The sequence below is a fragment of the Epinephelus moara genome, chromosome 11 (assembly GCF_006386435.1).
Source record: "Epinephelus moara isolate mb chromosome 11, YSFRI_EMoa_1.0, whole genome shotgun sequence".
Taxonomy (NCBI): Eukaryota; Metazoa; Chordata; class Actinopteri; order Perciformes; family Serranidae; genus Epinephelus; species Epinephelus moara.
Window position 1 is genome coordinate 19,151,804 of NC_065516.1, and position 20,432 is coordinate 19,172,235.

Sequence of the window (20,432 nt, forward strand, 5' to 3'; positions counted from 1 at the left end):
ATTTCTCTCTCAGGATTCACAACTGGTGCCTGAAATTACTTCAAGATCTAACAACTGTCTGTGTGTAAGAATGGCCCAAAATCCCATCTGAACACTGTGAGACCTTAGTTTCTTGGCATTGCAAACAAAGGCTTCTCCGAGTGTTACATAAATTTAAGTTAGTGTGTAATGCTTTTTTCTTGTATCATTCCACTTGGTAACACTTTATATTAAGGTACTGTAATAAGCGTTCATTAATGCTTAATAAGCACCAATTAACAGTTAATGAACACTAATAAACACTTATATAGTCTTATTAATGTTAATAAGCATCTTATAATAAACACTTATATAGTCTTATTAATGTTAATAAGCATCTTATACATCTTATAAGTGCTCATTAAGTGTTAATTTGTGCTTATTAAGCATTAATGAACGCTTATTACAGTACCTNAACAGTTAATGAACACTAATAAACACTTATATAGTCTTATTAATGTTAATAAGCATCTTATACATCTTATAAGTGCTCATTAACTGTTAATTTGTGCTTATTAAGCATTAATGAACGCTTGTTACAGTACCTTAATATAAAGTGTTACCTTCCACTTTATTGCACATACATTTTTTGGGTTGAAATGTTATGATTTCTTTATCTGTGTAGTTTTATTGAGTTATTACCAAAGACTGTATAAAATAGTGCATGTAGCTACAGTGATGTCACCCACTGGTTTGTGGACTCCTGCTTTGAAGCCTCGAGTTCGCCATTACGGCCATCGCCATCACCATCTTGGTCTTTTGGAACCAGAAGTGACCCTATTTGGACGAGAGGCTGGCACTGTGGATGAGCGAGGTTGCATCTAACTGAGAAGCGGAGGACAATATCGGCAGACAGCCTGTCACTCAAAGCGACCCCACCTTTAATTATGCGTAACTTTAAGCCTCAATAACAGGTGAGCTGTATAAACATTCACCCCCTGTACGGTTGTCATGAATGTTGAAATTAGCTATAGAGACCAAAATGTTTTGAACCAGGTTATAAACATGTTTATTTCTGCTGTAAAGTCAGGCATTTTAACATGGGGGGTCTAAGGGGATTGAGTCGCTTATAGAGCCAGCCTCAAGTGGCCATTAGAGGAACTGCAGTTTTTGGCACTTCTGTGTTGGCTTCATTTTTCAGCTCTGAAGGTTGACACTTGGTTAATACCCATGTCTGGTCTAAATTCCATGTAAATAGCTGCACTGGAAATAGGTTTGAGGAAAATGTGGACATGTTGAATACTTAATCTCCCACTGTATGTCAAAAAGGAATTGCAGATCATTGCATTCTGGTTTTATGGACATTTAACACTGCGTCCAAACTTTTTTGGAATTGGGGTTTAAAAGCCAACCCCAGACTTACTCTCGTTTGGCGTTCGGCCTCATTTTATTTGTAGGGTTCCTTGTGGTGCTGTGTCTCTAACATGCCTGCTAGCACCTGGTCGCTACCCCACCTAAGCGCTGTAGGAATAAGTGCTCACAGAAAATAAGAAAACACAGTCAGAGGCAGAGTTCTGCAGATCAATACACCGCCACACACTTCCAGTAGGTCATAAATGATGACTGAGAGGGATTACCTCTGTATGAGTCTACACAGTGTTTTATCAGGACAATCCTGCACAGTATATCTTTAAGATCACAAAACTCCAGTCTTCATCAGCACATCAGAACGGCCAGCAGGCAGCTCTAAATTTACGGGAGGATTTGCCAATAAATAGACAGTCTCTTAAAAAAAACAGAATTTTTTTGCCACTGTGCTTTACATCAAAATCTCACATTTTAATTATAATGAATCCACACTGAGCACAATGCCTCCACATCAGTACAAATGACAATCTTCAGAATGATGTGAGTCTTGGCAGAGATCAATACAATCCTTCCAGCACAATTCAAGTGAGCGCCCTTGAAATCTGATGTGTGCATGCACTGGAGAGTAACTGATGGCGATGATGGTGAGTGGGGGAAGTGAGTAACATCAGTTGATCACACAGTACGGTGGCAGCGCGTTTTAGGACAAAGTGGCCCACAGCTTTGTGATTACTTTAGCCTTAAAGCTTCATCTTGGGCTTCCACACACATTGATTGAAAAGTCCTATGCCAAAGAGCAGCACAAATACTGTACAAGACAAATCCACAAGAAAGTCCAACACCCTGTGCTATCAATAAGACTGTACGCAAGTGAAAATATAAGTCTTATCAGTGGAGTAATACTGTTCAAATGGAGTCCCAGCACTCTTAGGAAAAAAAATCTTCTGGTGTTTGTATTTATTGCACACCACAGCGCCTCTTGTTTTTCATGCTTCACCTTGCTGCTGCTGTGTGACTGCTGTCAGACAGCTTTGCTTATTTGGACCATGACCAGTGTACATCTGTGGTCACTGTTAACCAAATGCACCATGCTTGAGTTGCAGCACGAGTGCACAGCCTCATTTCCATTTTAATTTCCTGGCGCCGTCTTCCTCAGCAGCTGAGGATCTTGATGAAGGCTCGTCTGAACTCGATGTTGAAGGTGGTGTAGATAATAGGGTTGAGAGCACTGTTGACATAACCCAACCAGGTGAAAGCACTGTAAAGCCCAGGAGGCACGTAGCATGTCCGGCAGTGGGTGTTCAGAATGTGAGTCACAAAGAAAGGCAGCCAGCAGATGAGAAACACCCCTGAAGCAGCCAGAGAGCAGGGAGGTATGGAGAGAGGACGAAAACACAAACACAAGAGAAAAATTGTAAGAAACAGTGAGTTTGTCCGCTGTAACATCAGCCACAAACATTAGCATGCTTGGCTAACTAGATTAGACAGTAGTAATCAAGGGTTACTTCCAAAGTAAGCTGGTAATATCCTCCTGAAACCCAAACTTTTGTTTGGAATGCATTTTTAATTTCTCCTAGCTATTTGGGATCAGTAGGACCCGATAATCATAAAAAAATAAGTATTGTCACCAACAATATAGTCCCAACAGGGCTTGATGCTAACTTTTTTCCCAAGGAGCACATGTGCTCCTGAGTTGAAAAAGTAAGGAGTGCACAAAGAACTTTAGGGGCTCAATGTAAATTGATCAAATAATGTGTTTTCCGTAATAAACGTGATGCAAATAGACATTTACAAGCAAAATTATTTAATGAATTTGTATACAANAAACAGCATCAATAAGTGATGAACATAGGGGGGATCAAAACAAAACAAAAAATAAATAAATAAATCAACCAGCCACCCTCCTCCCCTGACAAGTAAAGAACAGTCCCTCCATAAGTAAAGAACAGTCCCTAAAGTGCGGTGAGGTTTGTGGACCGTTACCTGACACAAAGAGAGAAATGTGAACGGCTCGTTTCTCCTCTGACACGCCACATACCTGTGTGCCGAGGTACTACTGGGCAGTCATGACGCCAACGAAAGAGGAAATTACTGGACCTGGAGTCGGACTTCTCTGTCGCCGGTAAGCTGTTATCTTGCGCCGCAGAACACTATGAGCCTCCGCCATATTCCTGTCTGTGACCCCCGTTCAACCCACAACCGCCAGGATTCGCCTTTCCTTTCTGCTGCTGGTTGAAACGTGATAATAGGGGCGCCCCAGCGCCCACTCCACTAACTTGATGTGGAAATGAGTGGTAGTCTAGAAAACTGGTGAGTTTTTTTTTTTTTGGAGGGCGCTCGTGTGCCCTCACATAGATTGCGCCCTGGGCGGTCGCCCACATTGCCCATAGCAAAAACCGTCCCTGTGAACGGTCCCTAACTGCGGGGAGAACGGAGCAGGCTTCTCCGGAGGTCCGCCGCTTTTCCCGGTCCGTCTCCTCCACACTTTGACTTATTTCCACGCTGCCGACAGTGGGACTTATATTCATTGTGCCGACAGTGGCTTGGAAAACCCCCCAAAACCGTGTTACACGGGGAAGAGGGAAGAGGGAAGGCGGCTGGACCAGTTGGGAATCACTTGTTTAGAGTTGTGTAAGTAAGACTGGTGAGGATGCTGATCTTTTAACCCAGCTTCAGCCTTAGTTTTTTATTTTTTTAGCATTACATCATGTGTGATTATTATTTTCATTTAAGACTCTTCTGCACAGCCATTTTTAAAACAAATCTGATGGAATCATTAAAAAGTTAGCTTTTTAAGCAACACATGGAGTTTGTGTGAGTCAAATAGGTAACTACAGTCATTTCAGCTGACAAATTCTACTGTTGGCAGCTATAGTTGGCCTGCCTGTTTACTTTTGTGTAAAATCAAAGACCCATTGCTTCAGAAATTACTACGCATTTCGAGTAATCTGCTGTTCTTTGAAAACCATGTGTGTTGTGCAAAACAGAAGGCTTGACAGGCTTTGCCAGGGGTCAGTTAAAACAGTTTTGGTTCCCAACCTGCACTTTGTATGGTTATTCAGGTTTTGAAGACACTTAATAAACCCAGCAGCAGCCAACAGGACATTGTTTATTATGTATAAACAACTATGAATGCTGCAGCATACTTGAAACACTCATTAAATTCAAGTACTATAATTGGGGTCACAACATCACAGCAAAGCAGCGGTCAGCTGGGTGAAAAGCAGGTGGGAAGTGGGTGGAACTAATAAATGGGTGGAACTAAAAGATAATTTTCTGTGTGTGTGCCACAGTTTTCACTGACACCAGTGTATCGTAATGAGACACCTCTGATTACATTTTTGTCAGCGAGATCTCTGCTGTGCCAGAGCCAACTTGACCAGGCTTATAGCAACCTGGCTGATAATTGGAGCGTGTGAAAGCTGTGTCAGGAGCTACAGCGTGTGCCTGGACACACACTGTGAACCTGAAGCAAACCAGACTTTTCTGACATTTCAGCTTGATTTATTGTGGCTCTGCAAAATATGCAGCAAATGCACAAGGGGTAAGAAAATGTGCTGGTGCCATCATCGCTAGACGAGAGAGCGGTACAGGTGACCGGGCACATATGGCAGAAAAGACCATCAGAAAAATGTCAAAGGAGCTGAAGTGGAATAAGCAACTATCTATATAATTGCCTGTGATAAGTGTTAGCATGACATTTATGTTTCCCTTCCCTCAGCCACTTAAGACAATCTCCACTCACCAAGAACAATTGCCAGCATCTGAGTGGCCTTTTTCTCCCGTGCGTGCATACTCCTGAATCGTGGATTGTTGATGTGAGAATGTACCATCGACCGCAGTGACGTGTGTGTTCGTCCATTGGACAGATTCTTCACCTCGCAGCTCATCCTGACAGGAGGCTGTTCATTTTGGTTGCTCTCCTCCGCCTTCTCCTCCTCCCGATCCTGCTCCAGATCAAATTCAGTGCGGCCACAGGAGGCGTGGCTGATGCTGCAGCAGTTCTGCATGTCCACCTGGGGCAGCACAGAGTTCCCCACAGGTCCCGTCTTTGGACGTTTGCGCCACAGGCATCCTGACAACAGGTTGGGCTTGGAGGGATCTGAAGGCTCTACACTCTGCTGTCAGGACAAATCATACATGATTAAGAGATGCTGTATAATCAGCACACATATTCAGTTACACGTTATCATATTAGTTTTATTGTAATAGAAATGTCACATCATTAAAGCTGCACTTCATATTTTTAGTTATATGTAATATGAAAGTTGTCAGTGGTACGGAGAAACACGCTTCAGAATTATTACCCAGCTCTGCAGTTCCCCTCAGCTCTTTTAGCATCTTTCAGCTCATTGTTTTGGTTTTCTGGCCTCCAGCTTTAATATTAACTCACAACAGACAGCACTTTACCCTCTGTAAACCTACAGTACAGTTCACTACCTGTATGAAAGGTCAGACAAATTTAGCAGCTATCTGGTTAACAAAGTGGAGCATTTACCTCGCTGAACAACTGAATATTTTCCTTGTTGGTTGGTGAAGACCAAAATGGAGCTACAGTAAAAAGAACTAAATATTGGACTGAAGGCCTTTGCACACCAAGTCCACATTTTCATCGGGAATTGTTGCAAGTTTAAAAATTAATGTGACCTTACGTTGTGTTAACCCAGAATCTGAAACTTTTGTCCATCATTAAAGGTTCTGGAAGAGGTTTGATTTTCTGCATATATACATATATATATATACGTATATATATATATATATATATATATATATTTTTTTTTTTGCATCCGTCAAAAGCCTTTCGAGAGTTGTTCGACCAAGACACAGTGAGGAATGTGTGGGACACATGCATCTGCAACAAGAGAGAGGAACAGGGTAGAGGGCCAGCTCTTTTTGAAATCTTCCACAACAAAGACAATATAATGTTGGCCGATCTAGAAACGCACAACAACAATGATGAAGTGCAATTTATTATCTGCACAGTATCATTTCATAACTCTAGTAGCCACGGCGCCAAATGAAAGACGCGGGCACCTAGGGCAACGTATTCTCCCTCCAGCGGTGTAAGGAAATTAAGACGGACCCCATTGCACACTATTATGACGGGCCTTAGTGCACACTATTGTGCATGTATTGTCTTGACACAAATAGAGACGTGACATTGGACAAAATCAACATACATATTACCAGCAAGTATTATTGCATATGTGACAAAAATATCAAAGAAAATTAATCATTTAATTTAATAGTTTTGTAGTTTATTTATAGATTTTATAGCTTTTGTAGAGAATGCATAGAATTTTGTTTTAGATAGCTTAAAAACTAAAAATAGAAAAGTAAACCATGGTTTGCCTTTTTTGAGGACATTTATAGCAACCATTTTTAGATTAGGAACATTTTTTTCTTAATCATTCCTCTTTGACCACAGGTATATATTCAAGGTGGCAATCTGAATCACTTTCCCGCTCTCTCTATGGGTCCCTCCACCCCATGAGTGCACTGCCTGCACTGTCTATATTTACGCCCCTGTCTCACTCCCAACTCGTCGAATATTGATACTTGATCAGTGTCCTGTCACCCCAAAATATTATGTGCTAGATATACCTCCTGTGTCAGCTTCAGGGTCAGTTTATACTCCTGCATTGTCTGCAGATAATGCACTAATTCTTTTCATTTACATACAGACTTTTTCAAAATAAACTTTGACCAAAGGTGACAAAACTGTGCTATCAGGTTTACTTCCTTAGGTCTGGGCAACAACAAACATGTGGTCAAGTTAAAAAAAAACATCATGGTTTGGCTTGAAGTCACTACGTTTGTTACCAATGTAATGTAATGTCACATAGGTCATGTGACATAATTCGCTAGCATAGTATGCTACACATACTAGGACACTACGTCCTTAGTAAAACAACTTGATTGACTTGGTTTCACACAGAACACAAACAGCAGGCTCCCAGGTGAAAGTCCAAAGTTTGTTTGACTCATCCACCCTCACTCATCTCAATTTTTGATGAGTTGGGAGAACGACCAGGTTGCCTAGGGAAGTAAGTGGTGAGACGCAAGGGAAGAAATGTGTCTGTCCATTTTTTCTTGTACTGCAACTTTTCACAATGAACAGAACAATAAAATGCATCACACTCACCGTGCAAGGATTCTGTGTGTATAAGTTTTATCAGATCACAGATTTTAAAAAATGCATATGAAAAATACAGATGTGGTGTACGATGGCCTTTATATTTGTCAGGTGTCTAGATGGTGCTCTAGTGTGTAAATAGCAAACTGCCAACAACTTTATGATAATGTGTCAGTGTTGTGTTTACATCTTGTTGCCAAAAACAAATAAATTATTGCAGCTTTATGGTTTGAATTTTAGGTAAACATAATTCATTGCTCTCCTACACCACTTCTCTGTTGAAAAATTACCTTTATCTTATCCTGCCTTGACCATATGTGGAAAATGAAGCTGAATGCTACTCCAGTGAGCCAAAAAAGTGGGCAGTACGACTTAGAAAGTTGAACGTTATGGCCAATACATCTCAGAAATGCTGTTCAGACAGAGTGAGAGCTTGTCCTGCACCTTCACTGCAAGTTTTTAAATCACTTATGCACAGTGTGCATTCAGCATACATCAGTGTGCCAGCAGTATCTGTAAATTACCTCTAAAGACAATATTTCATTTTCATAGCGTATCAACAAATACTTCCTCATTCTAAAACTGCAAATTCAGCAACTACAGCTCCACTGAGCCGTGGAGCAAAAAGAAGCATAATTAACTAGTTGTGCTAATTGTGCAATGTGTATTTCCAGTATAGCCAGAAATGTTCATTCTCTTTCTTCTTTCTCTCACACACTTATCTCTTGACACGTTTTCCTTAAAGGAAAATTACAGATTGCTATTCCTCTCCGCCTTTGAGCAGTCTGTGGATTATGCAGGTGCTGCAGTGCGTCACCCACAGACTTTGCTCAGCTGACAAGTGGCCAGGTGACGAGAGGCAACAAGCCACGCTTCAGAATCACAATTTTCAGCTCCTTCACAGACCCCTGGGCTGCGAGCACACAGCGGAACGAAAAACCCAAGTGTGCATGAACATAAACACTGACAGACTCACATGAAAAGCTAAAAACAGAACCGCCCTGCGTGCCGCCATGTCACAATACGCCAACACAGTAGATATGAGAGTTAGTCAGGCATTAGGCTGTGTTGCATTCAGCAAAACTAGAGCAGTGAAATAAATCAATTCAAGAGCTCTATTGGATCCCTGGTTTACAATAGCACTCACCACTTTGATTCTTATAGGTGACAGGTCTTGCCTCGCCTTGGGAGTCTCCTCTTGTAGACAGGTCTCCTAGGGAATCAGAGGGAAGTTTGAGAAAGTATTTTCCAGAGAAATTCTTAACCTCTCCATATTCCCCATTCCCCATACAGGTATAGAAAGTTTCTGCCATTCATTTGAAGTCATTGATTTATCACTGTGCATCTCTGGAGGATGTTTTCATTACGATTCACATCTGTTATTTATCTGTCGCTTTCACACCTGAACAAAACACCGAGCCACTCAATTAAACCTCAACGCAGAAATAAAGATAGCAGCTTTTGAAACAAGCCTCCTCCTTCATATCAGTTCCTTCACTTGATTGAGTCAGAGTCCTATTATGTTATTTCTAAACATGTTTCCATTATAACACTCTCAGCTTGATCTCCTCCAGGGCTTAGATCTCACAATGAGTGTCTGCACTCATGGATGACCGGGGCTCAACCACAACCAATCATCTGTAACCTGCTGTTATAATAGAGGACTTGATTGTGAAGTAGTGTGCAATGAAGGGGAAAAAATGGAGTGAAAGCGCCTGGATACGCCACTGCTGGTCATGTTACTGGATTATATTATCTAATAGTGTCTTTTTATACACCATATTTTAAAAATAGGGTAGATACAGATACACAGAGCATGACCTGGTGTCTCCTTGCCCCTGGATAAAAGACAAAGCCATCGTTTGTATGATAGATGTAACTGGGACAAATATTAGCGTGATGGATGTCATCAAAGAACTGACAGCTGGTTGTGAACAGAATTCAGATTTGCTCTATAATGAGATATCCTCCATTTAAAGAACAGCGTCACCCTTGTTCCAAAGTACTAAAAATAAAAAGATTGACTATTTTCAACCTTACCGGCTATTTTCATTAGGAACAGCTTTAGTTTAACAGTGACAGCTGTATCATCTGCTCATGAACCGAGCTATACATTTTATCTATAAATGTAATCTTTGCCCTAAATGGGCTCACCTGAGAGGCCAATTTCCCTCAGCCTATCTTTACAGACACTTTTCTCTCCTATAAGAGCAAAAAGTAATATTCCTAAATTTTTTTTGACATCTCGCCTGAAACATTTTACCTGCAAATGACATATAGAAATTCATGCAAATGAATAAAGAGGCTTTAACTTTGGCAGTTTGACCGAGCGTTTCAGATCAAAGTGTTCTCTTGTGCTGTAATGGAAATGGTTATGAGGCTTTGGGGGAGGTTTTGCTGGCGAGGTCTGACGGAAAAAGGTCTAATATGAAGGTGAACTGTAATTTGCAAGTCATTATGAATGTGGGTGAGTGTGAATGAGGGAGACTGCATCCACATGAGGAATACAAAGCTGTGGTCAGGAGGAAACGTTGCATCTACAAAAAATTAGGGGCCGGTTGCACAAAACAGCTTAGGTTTTCTCCTTAAGTATGTTGCACAGAATCCCTTAAAAGGTTTCCTAAGTTAAGGAAAAACATTAACCCATTTACTGCCATGATAGACATTTTACAGTAGTAAAAGTTTCCATGGAGATGGAGTTTGCTTGGACTCACGCCTGTGATGCCTGTTATCATCTCACAAAGTTGGCTTATAGTTAGTGAAAAAATGGCAGAAGAAAAGAAGACAGGAAAACCATATTGGTCAGAGGAGGAAAAGATTCTGTAGGAATACACAAACTACAAAGTAAATTTGATCCCCAAATACCAGAAAACGATTGTAGGAAAAACTGCAACGAAAATTAATTCAGTCAAATCTGTCGTGTAAAATCAAAAGTGTATTCACTGGGTTTTCCTGGTTGCAGAATACTCTCCTTGGTCATGTTGCAATTAAGATAGAGTTGAAGGTACCTTTAGTTGTTTTGTTTTTTTACCATGCTTTGGTTGCTAAGGTCTTGTGTGCAACGGTCTGGGGGTTCCTTAGATATAAGCTCAAGACAAGGAGAAAACCATAAATACTTCAGTGAACATCTTTAAGGAGAAAACTTAAAGGTGTTTACTGCAACTGATTTTTTTTTTTTTTTTTGAGGAAACCTCAACTAGGACTTTAATGAAAATCTTAACTTAATGTGTTTTGTGCAACCGACCCCAGATTATTAGGAGCTTAAAAAAAGAAAACAAAATAAAAGAAGCATACATAACCAATACTCAACTTGGTTATAGGGATTTGGAAGCTCATTGTCTCATCGTCTCTCACTATAGAGAGGCAATGAGAACATAATTTTTGACTTAATACAATCAGATCCAAAGGGTTTTATGACGGTGGATAATGGTATTTTTCCTCTGTGTAATAATTCAGGTAGACACCATTTATAAAGGGCTTATATGTTCAGTTCAATTCCATTTTATTTACAAAGCCCAATATCACAAATTTGCCTCAGAGGGCTTTACAGCATATGGCATCCATTTGTTTGTTGTAACTAATGACTTATTAATGATATTAAATCCTTTATTAATGCTTTATAGATCAGTTACAAGATAGATCAGGACTCTGGTTGCAGGATCGAGCCGAGACAAGACGAAGACTATTTCTCAGGAGCTGAATTTTGAAAGTACGAGAAAGTGGTCATATTCTCACATTGACATTACACTGACTCAGGTATGTCTAGCAGAAATAGGCTGGGCGAAGAAGAGATTTTGAGATTGAATTGTCCTTTCCTCTGGGAAGTACCTCTTATCTGCTACAACAACAGGCATAGACCAGTTTGTGTAAGGCTTGTGGAGCAAGTTAAAAGATATCAGCACTTGTATGATCCCTCTTCTGAAGATTATTCAAAAGAAAAGTAAGTCACTGTTCCTGGAAGGAGATCGATAAAGAGCTGGAGAGTGATGTCGGAGAGTGGACCTGAAAATGGAGGCTTCTGAGAGACAAATTCCAAAACACAAAGAAGAAGTTGGCAAAAAGCAGCAGGAGTACAGGGGGGAGAGGATACTGGCCTTCTATATCATGTTGTCCTGGCTCCTCCTTTTTATCCAGCACAGAGAGACAAAGGGCAACAGTGGAGGTAAGCTGTCAAAACCTCAATAGCAAGTCCCAAGATGCATGTGTGAAATAACTTATACAATCCATCATGCCTGGCACATGTGAGAGGCGCACACACCAGCCCGCACAGCCCGCACAGACTGCATAGGCACACAGCCACAGAGGTATAAAAATTGATGCCATAATTCATAACAAAGGAAATGATGGTCTCACCACAGATGGCGGAGTTGAGCCCGGCTGCACCTTTCCGCTGGTCTGGCCGAAGGTGATCCTCTTCCGCCTCATCCTGAGGAAGACGTAGATGCGGATGTAGACCAGCAGAGTGACAACAAACGGCAGGTAGAAGGACACCACCGAGGAGTAGATCACAAAGTCGGGGTTGGAGATGGAGCACACCATGGGGTCATCTGAGTCAAAAACAAAATAGCATTATGCAAAACAGCCTCAAAATCCCAGGATAATAAAGACACAGCAGGCTGACATTTGACCTGAGCTGCTGCTCTCCATCTTGAAAATGACCGCAATGGCTTGTCCTCTTTCATATTCTGCATGCATTTTTAATTGTACAGCATTGACTCTGGGGTGGAGGTGTGACTGATGTGACAATAATTGCTCCATTAATTCAGAATAGGAGCCCATTTGGCACAATAATAATAGCCTATAGATCAATTAGTCAATCAAAATACCAGAGCTGAATATCTATCAAGTGGGCTAATGGGGCTGTAAAGTCAAATTGACAAAAAAAAAAAAAAAAAAAAAAAAAAAGACACAGGCTGTGACCACAGCTGTGAAATGCATAATGCATGTCAGAGGCATGAACAAACTGACATGATGTGCCTCTCTGGACGTTCCCTTGGATCAATATCACATACCTCAATACACAGAGAGATGCAAACAAGGGCAGACAGATACAATCTATTTCTAGCCACACTCCAAACCCCCTTCAGTTTCAAGATTCATATTATTTCATTTGCCACTTGTACAGTATTTGTGTAGCTGCTCTTTTTCAATCCTTTCCTTTTTGAAGGGCGATGAAGGACCCCAGACCTCATGTGAACTCCCAGTGCCTCCTTCCAATGCTGATGCCTGGTTGCCTACTGACAAAAAAGTGGGATTCCTGCAATCAGCAGCCTTTGTTTTGCACTGATTGTAAATGGACTTAACTAAATGCCCGTATCTGTGTGAGCAGCTTTACATTGTGTCTGACTAATGTTCTTAATTGTGTATGTGCAGTCACGCATCAGTGCTGCTGGCTATTGAAATTAAAATAGCTACTGGTGATGGCTCTCACATTTCTCTGTCCCTTGTGTTGTTTGGTGGTTCATGAGGATGTCACCATCACTCCTCATGCAGTAACGCCATCTAACCACAATTCAGTGCAAATATACTACATAAACATAAACATATTAAATAACTATATTATATATACTATTGTAAATATAAAGATACACAAAACATTAATTGTGGTGCACTTAACATCACAGATAAATTATATACTGTAACAGCCTAAGAGGACCTGAGCGTCCTATAGGTGGCGTATCCACGTATAGGTCACATAAGCTGCTGCCTAGGGTTGCACCTAGAGAGAAGGCACCAAAAGCCCCGTTTCCACCGAGCAGTACAGTACGATACGGTTCAGTTCGGTACGCTTTTTTTTCTGTTTCCACTGTGAAAAGTTGTGGATGGTACCAATGGAACCATTCCGTACCGTCCCCATGTTTTGGTCCCCCCTCTGTTGGGGTACCTAGCACACAGATCTGTAAACTGTAACTATGAAATGAACAGCAGCTGTACAATGAGAAAAAAAACCTCAATTCACTGGGCCAACTGCCAGCAGCTTTTAAGGTGGAACGTTTACTTGTAATGTTACTCAATGCAAGAGCTGACCATTACTTTAGTTTTTATATGACATACACTTTTAGTAATGAGTGGATCTGCGGAGCATCGTTCCTGTGGGCTCTGGCTGGCTGTGCTTGCCTGAGAAGGACTAAATGCACAAACTCGTTATTTTTAAAATATCCCATGGAGAGAGACTCACTGCGTGCAGGCTGTTCTATTTTGTCCTGAAAATGTCGGTGTGCCACTTCATTCTGTGGACAATAAACAAGGTGCAGACGTTCTGTCTATGAGGAAATACAGTGAGTGCTGGATGGAGCAGTGAGTGACAACAACCCCGCCCATGTGTAACGGTACTGTCTGTGGGGTCTAGGTACCATGTCTGAAGGGTTTCTTTTGGTTCCAGAGGTACCATACTGAAATTGTTTGGTAGAAATGGGGCTAAAATCCCCTCAATTTCTTTGAAAAAACCCCCAAACAATCAAAATAAAGTGAAAAAGGATTCAAAGGTCTAACGCTAACAGTTGGTATCGGTATCACCTATAGTCCTGGCAATGCAGTTCACCTTAATGTGTTCATCTGTGAGTGATCATCACAATCAGGACATGTTCAAGCATTGAGAAAATGAAAAGGTAAAATCCCTACGAAGAGCAGCAAACACACTGTATCCTTTAATTATTCATTTATTAGTATTGTTTGTTAGCTGAGCTGTTTATTTGTGTTGATTTCTGGTATGGCTCAAGCTCCAAAAGACCTGGAGCCGGTTGCACAAAACACCTTTAGCTAAGATTTTCCTAATGAAGTCCTAATGAAGTTTTCCTCAAAAAATGGATACAAAAACCACCTCAAGTCTTCTCCTTAATGTTTCCTAAAAATGTTCACTTATAAGTATGTATGGTTTTCTCCTTGTCTTGGTCTTATACTGAAGGAATCCCTGGACTGTTGCACAAAAGACCTTAGCAATCGAAGCATGGTAAAAAAAAAGAAATAACAAACAAACAAAAAGAAACTTAAGGTACCTTTGACTAACTGCAACATGACTGAGTTTATGGTGATAAATGAAAAAACTAACACACCCCAAGAACAGTGTGAGGACCAGATGGATACGTTTTTGATTTTACACTATAGAACTGACTGAATTCATTTTTGTTGCAATGTCTTCCTACGATCGTTTTCTGTTTTCTCATATTTTGGGGATCAAAAGTTTGTGCTTTTCATTATTGCATCCCTCCAGAAGTGTAATATTTTCCTCCTCTGACCAGTGTGGTTTTCTTGTCTTCCGTTCTTCTGCCATTTTTTCCACTATCTATAATCCAATTTTGTGAGATGATAACAGGCATCACAACTGTGAGTTCAAGCAAACAGATAATCTCCAAGGAAACTTTTACCGCTGTGAAATCTCTGTCAATGCAGTAAACGAGTTAACATTTTTCCTTAAATAAGGAAACCTTTTCAGGGATTCTGCATCTGTTAAGTCCCTAAACTAAGGAGGAATTAAGTGTCACACTTAATTGTGTAAATGGTCCCTGGATTCTACATTTCCTATAGAGCAACTCAATGATGTCTTTTGTTATTCAGCATTAATGCAATGTTGAAAAAAAAGCCTCCTGTTATTGCACATCGAGAACGATCACACATTATTTAAAGATGGTTACCTTCACTTGTAACCTTGTAGTCAATGATAAATTTGCTCTTTTTGAAGTGAAACCACATCCAAATAAATGGTGCTCTAGTCTTAGGGGGTATCTGTTCTTTTACACCTTCATACCTCCCTGACATTTCATCAGAGTATACAGTATGGGGTGTTAATCATGTTAAAAAAAGGAAAAAAAGGTAAAGCTTCTGGTGATAGAAGTCATAGTAGCATGTATGTCATTTTCTTGCCTACAGTGTTATGTGTCTAATATGCAATTAGCCTACTTAGACAAGTCTTGCTGGGCTTAAATTCATATGGCCCATAGAATAATGAATAGATAGGAAATAAACGCCCTCCCTGCTGGAGGACCTAGTGACACTCGTTGCACTGATAAACAATGCACTGAGCAGAGATGATGTGTTGAATAAATCCTGTGGCTAATAAACTGCTTTTGTGGTTGAAAGTCTCAAGACAAGGTTAAATGGCAATACTCCCAAACAGGGGAAGAGGCATTTTTCCTCTTTAACTAGTCCTGTAACATTAACCCCACCACTTATAGTCAACATCTTTCTCAGCTCAGCTGCCTGTTCCACCAGTAAGCCCAGTTCAGACCAAAGATTCTTGACAAGACAAAACTATTTCAGGATGTTGCAGAGAAAAGTTGCAGCTGTGTTAACTGGCCTGTCTCAGCTCCAGTCAAGGTGGCTAATTGTGTCACTGAGAGTTAAGCCAGTCTCAGCTGGGTGCCTCGTGAACTGTACCATTGCAAGACATTGCAAGGCCATTTAGTTGCAAATGGGTGCACATAGTTGCATGTCATTGCAAGGGGAATCTTTGGTCTGAAGGCTGCTTTAATCTGTCTCATTTACATCCCTGTGGCTGTTGACATGTATGTCAGTCTCCACCCTCACGGTGTGTCACTGTCGGACGGTTCTTTGCTGCTGCTGCTGGCTGTACGTGCACACGTCACATACGTGTACTCATTGACTGATTAGCCGGCGCTGGTTATTTTTATTTTGAATACCATCTGAAGCTCAGGTTGTTTTGTTTGTGTTTTCACCGTTTCATCACTACCAGAAATGCAACTGTAGCAAGTATCTCACTATCAATACCGTTCTTCATATTCGCAGAAGCTACAAATGATATTCAGCTACGAACTAAACCTGAAAAGCTGGAAATTAGAACAGAAGAACAGAGTGTTGTTGCTATTGAGACTATCCACCGTCTCGTCTCATCTCGTCTCGTCGTGTTGGTGTAAACTGCCAGGTTTTCAGAACGTTGCAGATCGGGGCACTGCAAGTTTCAACTCATCTTGTTGCAAATCTTTGGTCTGTACTGAGCAGTAAAGACTGACCTCTGGTGGTGCATGCTGTGCACTACAATACATTGCCTCAATACAGCACCTCCATATCAGTTTAACAGAAAGAGAAGCATCTACATTTAAGATAGTATTGAAAATAATACACTCTGGATTTCTAAATACCCCGGTGTATTACATGTATATTACATGTATTACATCTTTAAACCTCTTAATATAACTGTGGCTCTTATTTAGATGTAACTACCACCAATTTTACCTCTACCACGGGTTTGTGGACAAAGTACAACTCCAAAGCAAACAGTTGTTACCATTTAGCTGCTCCCAATTAGAGCTTTAATGAAATGACATGAATATTACTAATCAGCCATGCCTTTCAAACTGAACATGCTCCAGTTTGTAACACAGGCTCTCTGTTAAAAATCTGAAGTCTCTCAACCATTATCAACAGTGGAAATTTTCTCAGGCTTCCCAAAGCTTAAGACAGAATCACAGAAAACATTATACAACATTTTCACAGGCTGAGCAGCACAGTCCGTGACCAGTAAATTGACTCTGACATGCTAAATAGATGGAGTGCACCTTTGATTCCCATTCTAGATCACATTTCATGTCCCAGCAGTGACCCTAAACCGCATGTAAAATGAATTCTGACCCTGAATTTTATATCAACACAGTGCCTCCGTGCCTTGCATTCTACTTCGCATCCTGCATAACTTGACTCTTCGCTACAGTGCATCCTGACAAGACTATGGAGTCATAGTGTTGTTGACCTGACCTGTGGTGTTGAAACCAAACAGCAGTGGACAGGAGACGGTGAAAGCCAGGACCCACACAGTGGCAATCATCACAAAAACTCTCTTCCTGGAGCGATGGGTGGTGTTGTACAAGACAGGCATCACCACTGCTGTGTACCTGTAGAAACACACAAGTTAGAGTCTGTCCTGCTTTAACAATGTGCATACAGGGGACAGATGGTGACATATGAATGAAGACAAAAGTGCTGATATAGGAAAATAATTAGAGTGAGAAAAAGAGGGCCTCTGAAAAGAACTGGGCTTCAGGGATGCCAAGAAATGCACTGCTGAGAGAAAGTGGATATAAAGACCAACAATGGAGCAGCAAACCAGGCATTTCTATCTAAAAACAAGTTGGGCATTCAGCAATACACCAAGTGGAGCTTTGATTTAAGTTAATCAGCACACTATACGCCAAGAGTGTATAATGAGTCCGGGAAAACTAGGCTCAGAAGGAGCAGCAATTATGCTGGACCCCGACCCAAAATGGATGTGATGTTATGTTGTTTAGAGCCAGATAACTGCCATGATTGTTTATCCTCATCAGACTAATTACACTGGGTTCTTCTCTGGGCATAATGCAGGGCTAAACCCGGAGCACAGACGTTCACTAAAAATACTCTCCCCCCCTGCCATGCTGCTGTCTGGTTAAATAAAAGCAGAGAGGGAAAAGTGGAGTAGGTAAAAAATGATGTACATGATTTATTGATCAAGTGCTGCTTTCAGTTACACTTCTAGTAGAGGATAAAAACAAGGCTCTTTGGCTCTGAGACGCTTCTTAAAACATGACCTTTGCTGTTTATCAAACACTTCACCTTGAAGTTTGATGCAAGAACTTCCTTCCTGGTGTATTTATGCTGCTTCCGAATAGCCTGGTTTGACTCTTCTTTCAACAAATCTTCCCCGCTATCACAGCAACCACTGCTACGAACTTATAAATAAACATTGCTGTCACAAAGGTAATGCGGGTGTGTTGAACACTATCAATGACACAGAATGCCCCTGGTGCTTCGCTTTAATTTAGCACCTCACAGAGCGTATGATGCCGTGGTGTTGACGCGTCTAATAATCAATCACAGGGAACCACAGGGAACTTCATCTCTCAGAAGCAAATTATTCATTTGCACAAACATATGTACCAGCAAGCGTGTAACCATGTAAAATTAAAGGTGGTGTAAGGGGGTTTGGCATGCTTTATTGTACAAGACCACAGCCTGATTAACCTGTTAGGGGTCCCTGGGGCATCTGCACTGTGTATGTACCATGTGGCCTCTAAGTTCCAATTAAGACCCTATTCTGGCTGCTGGTTTTTATTTAGCGTATTAATTAACTTGTGGTAATTCAAACCTGCACTAACCATGACTGTACAAAAGAAGTGGACGTAGCCACTGTGACATCACCCATTTGTTTGTGGACTACCATTTTGAAGCCTCTAGTTTTGGCCGTCGCTCTATCTTTGGAGCCAGAAGTGATTGTATTTGGATAGAAGCGTGGAGCTGTGGAAGAGCGAGGGGTGAATCTGACTGAGAACCCAAGGACACTGCTGTGGTAGTGACTTGTCAATCAAAAGGTAGCCATGCCCTGAACCAGTGGTTCCCAACTGGTGGGTTGCGGTCCAAAAGTGGGTCACTGGTCCATTCCGAATGGACCGCAAGTGACTCGCGAACATGTCAAGTTTGTAAAAAAACACACCTTATTTTGAAGTACAGTGAATTTCAGACACAAGCTTTTATTTTGAAGTGCCGTTTCCTGTGGTAGAGTGAGTAAATAACGGACAGATACTTGACAGAGACAGCAAACTAGCTTGACGACATGGCCAAATGTATTTATGACGCTTGAACTAATGATTAAAGTGCAATCTGGACCCCTCTGCTGGACCAGTTGGGAACCACTGCCCTAAACCATACCCTGCTTTACTCTAAAAGGAACCATAATTTAAAGAATGAACAATATGCTATGTTGAAAAAGGCATGAAACTAGAGATTGAGACCATAAACTCAAATGTTTAATGAGGTAATCAAGCAGACAAATTTTCTCACAGGCTTCTATACTATCAGATTTCTTTTGCAGTCCGTGGAGTCGCCCCATGCAGGCCATAAGGAAGAATGCCAATTTAAGGCACTTAGCGTTGGCTTAAAATTTCAGACCCCGAGATCACTCATTGCAAATTTGTCTCGTCAAAATAACATTTATATACAAGTAATTAAAAACGGCAAATACGTTTTGAGGGAAATGTAGTGCCAAGCACATTATGTTTTCTACAGCACAGTGACACGGTGCACACTAGACGCATCAGGGAGTGCAGCCTGCTCTGCCAAACCTGTTGTGCATGATACAACACACAATTGAGTGTGAAAGGTTGGCTGTCATTATGTGTCACCTATGGGGTACACCCCGTCCAGGGTGTAATGGATGAATTACGATGTATTAAATATAATTTTTTAACAGGAGAATTCCTGGTTTAATAAGGCTTGGGCCCCAAACTGTTGCTGTAGTTCAGGCTCGGGATGGGCTTGGAAAGAAACTGTGAAGGTTCAGTTAAGGTTGGGCCTAATTTTTTTTGGGCCAGATCAGAGCTCTAAACCAAAGTGCTTTTGTTGCTTAACCCCAAGACAAGAGTCTGAACATGAGCTCAAAGTTCTGGTGTCATGGTCGTGAAATATCTGTCACTCTAGCTTTTCATTCTTCCATTTTGTGCATCAGTTGTCTGTTTGTCGTTTGGTGCTGAGCAGGTCGTGTACAGCAAGGTTTTAGTGCTTTTTTTATACTGAAAACAACTGCCTGCTGCGGCTGAAAACAACACTGTGAGAGCGATCTCTGTAAAGCTGAGTGGAGCAGCAGAGTCATGTGATAATCATCTGTAGGTTCAACACTACGAGTGACCCCCTTTCACATGTTGTCACATTGTTTTCACGTTGTCATTTGATATATTATTATTATATACGCACCATGGGAGCACAAACTGGAATGATAGATGTTAAAACTAGATTCTGATCAGATAATAATGCAGGATCACGTTACTTGTTACTGTAGGTTTCCTGATAGCTGTTGCCCAGTTAGAGACGCTTTTGTCCTGACAACACTACCTTACTGTATGAAAGCACCCATTGGAAAGTCTTACTAACTGCACAAATACATCCTCATGACACCTCTCGTCCCTATGTAGTACTTTATACAGTCTATGTACTTGAACTCTTGATGCCTGTAGGTTGTAAGTTCAAAGGCTGCAGAGCTGATTAAATA

General features: G+C 41.1%; 1 protein-coding gene across 2 annotated transcripts in view; it reads right to left on the reverse strand.

Annotated features, from left to right (window-relative positions):
- Window positions 1–574: 574 nt before the first annotated feature.
- The window catches only part of drd3 (dopamine receptor D3), a 32,249-nt gene continuing 12,391 nt past the window's right edge, over window positions 575–20,432 (reverse strand). The window contains exons 4-8 of one of the 2 annotated variants that reach the window (XM_050056698.1): window positions 17,171–17,307; window positions 11,816–12,009; window positions 8,610–8,675; window positions 5,072–5,444; window positions 575–2,675 (exon numbers count right to left, since the gene is read on the reverse strand). In XM_050056698.1, coding sequence (XP_049912655.1) covers window positions 2,479–2,675; window positions 5,072–5,444; window positions 8,610–8,675; window positions 11,816–12,009; window positions 17,171–17,307 — 967 coding nt within the window. In that variant the 3' untranslated portion in view covers window positions 575–2,478. Of the gene's footprint in view, window positions 2,676–5,071; window positions 5,448–8,609; window positions 8,676–11,815; window positions 12,010–17,170; window positions 17,308–20,432 lie in introns of both variants that reach the window. The other variant, XM_050056697.1, reaches the window with a different exon arrangement.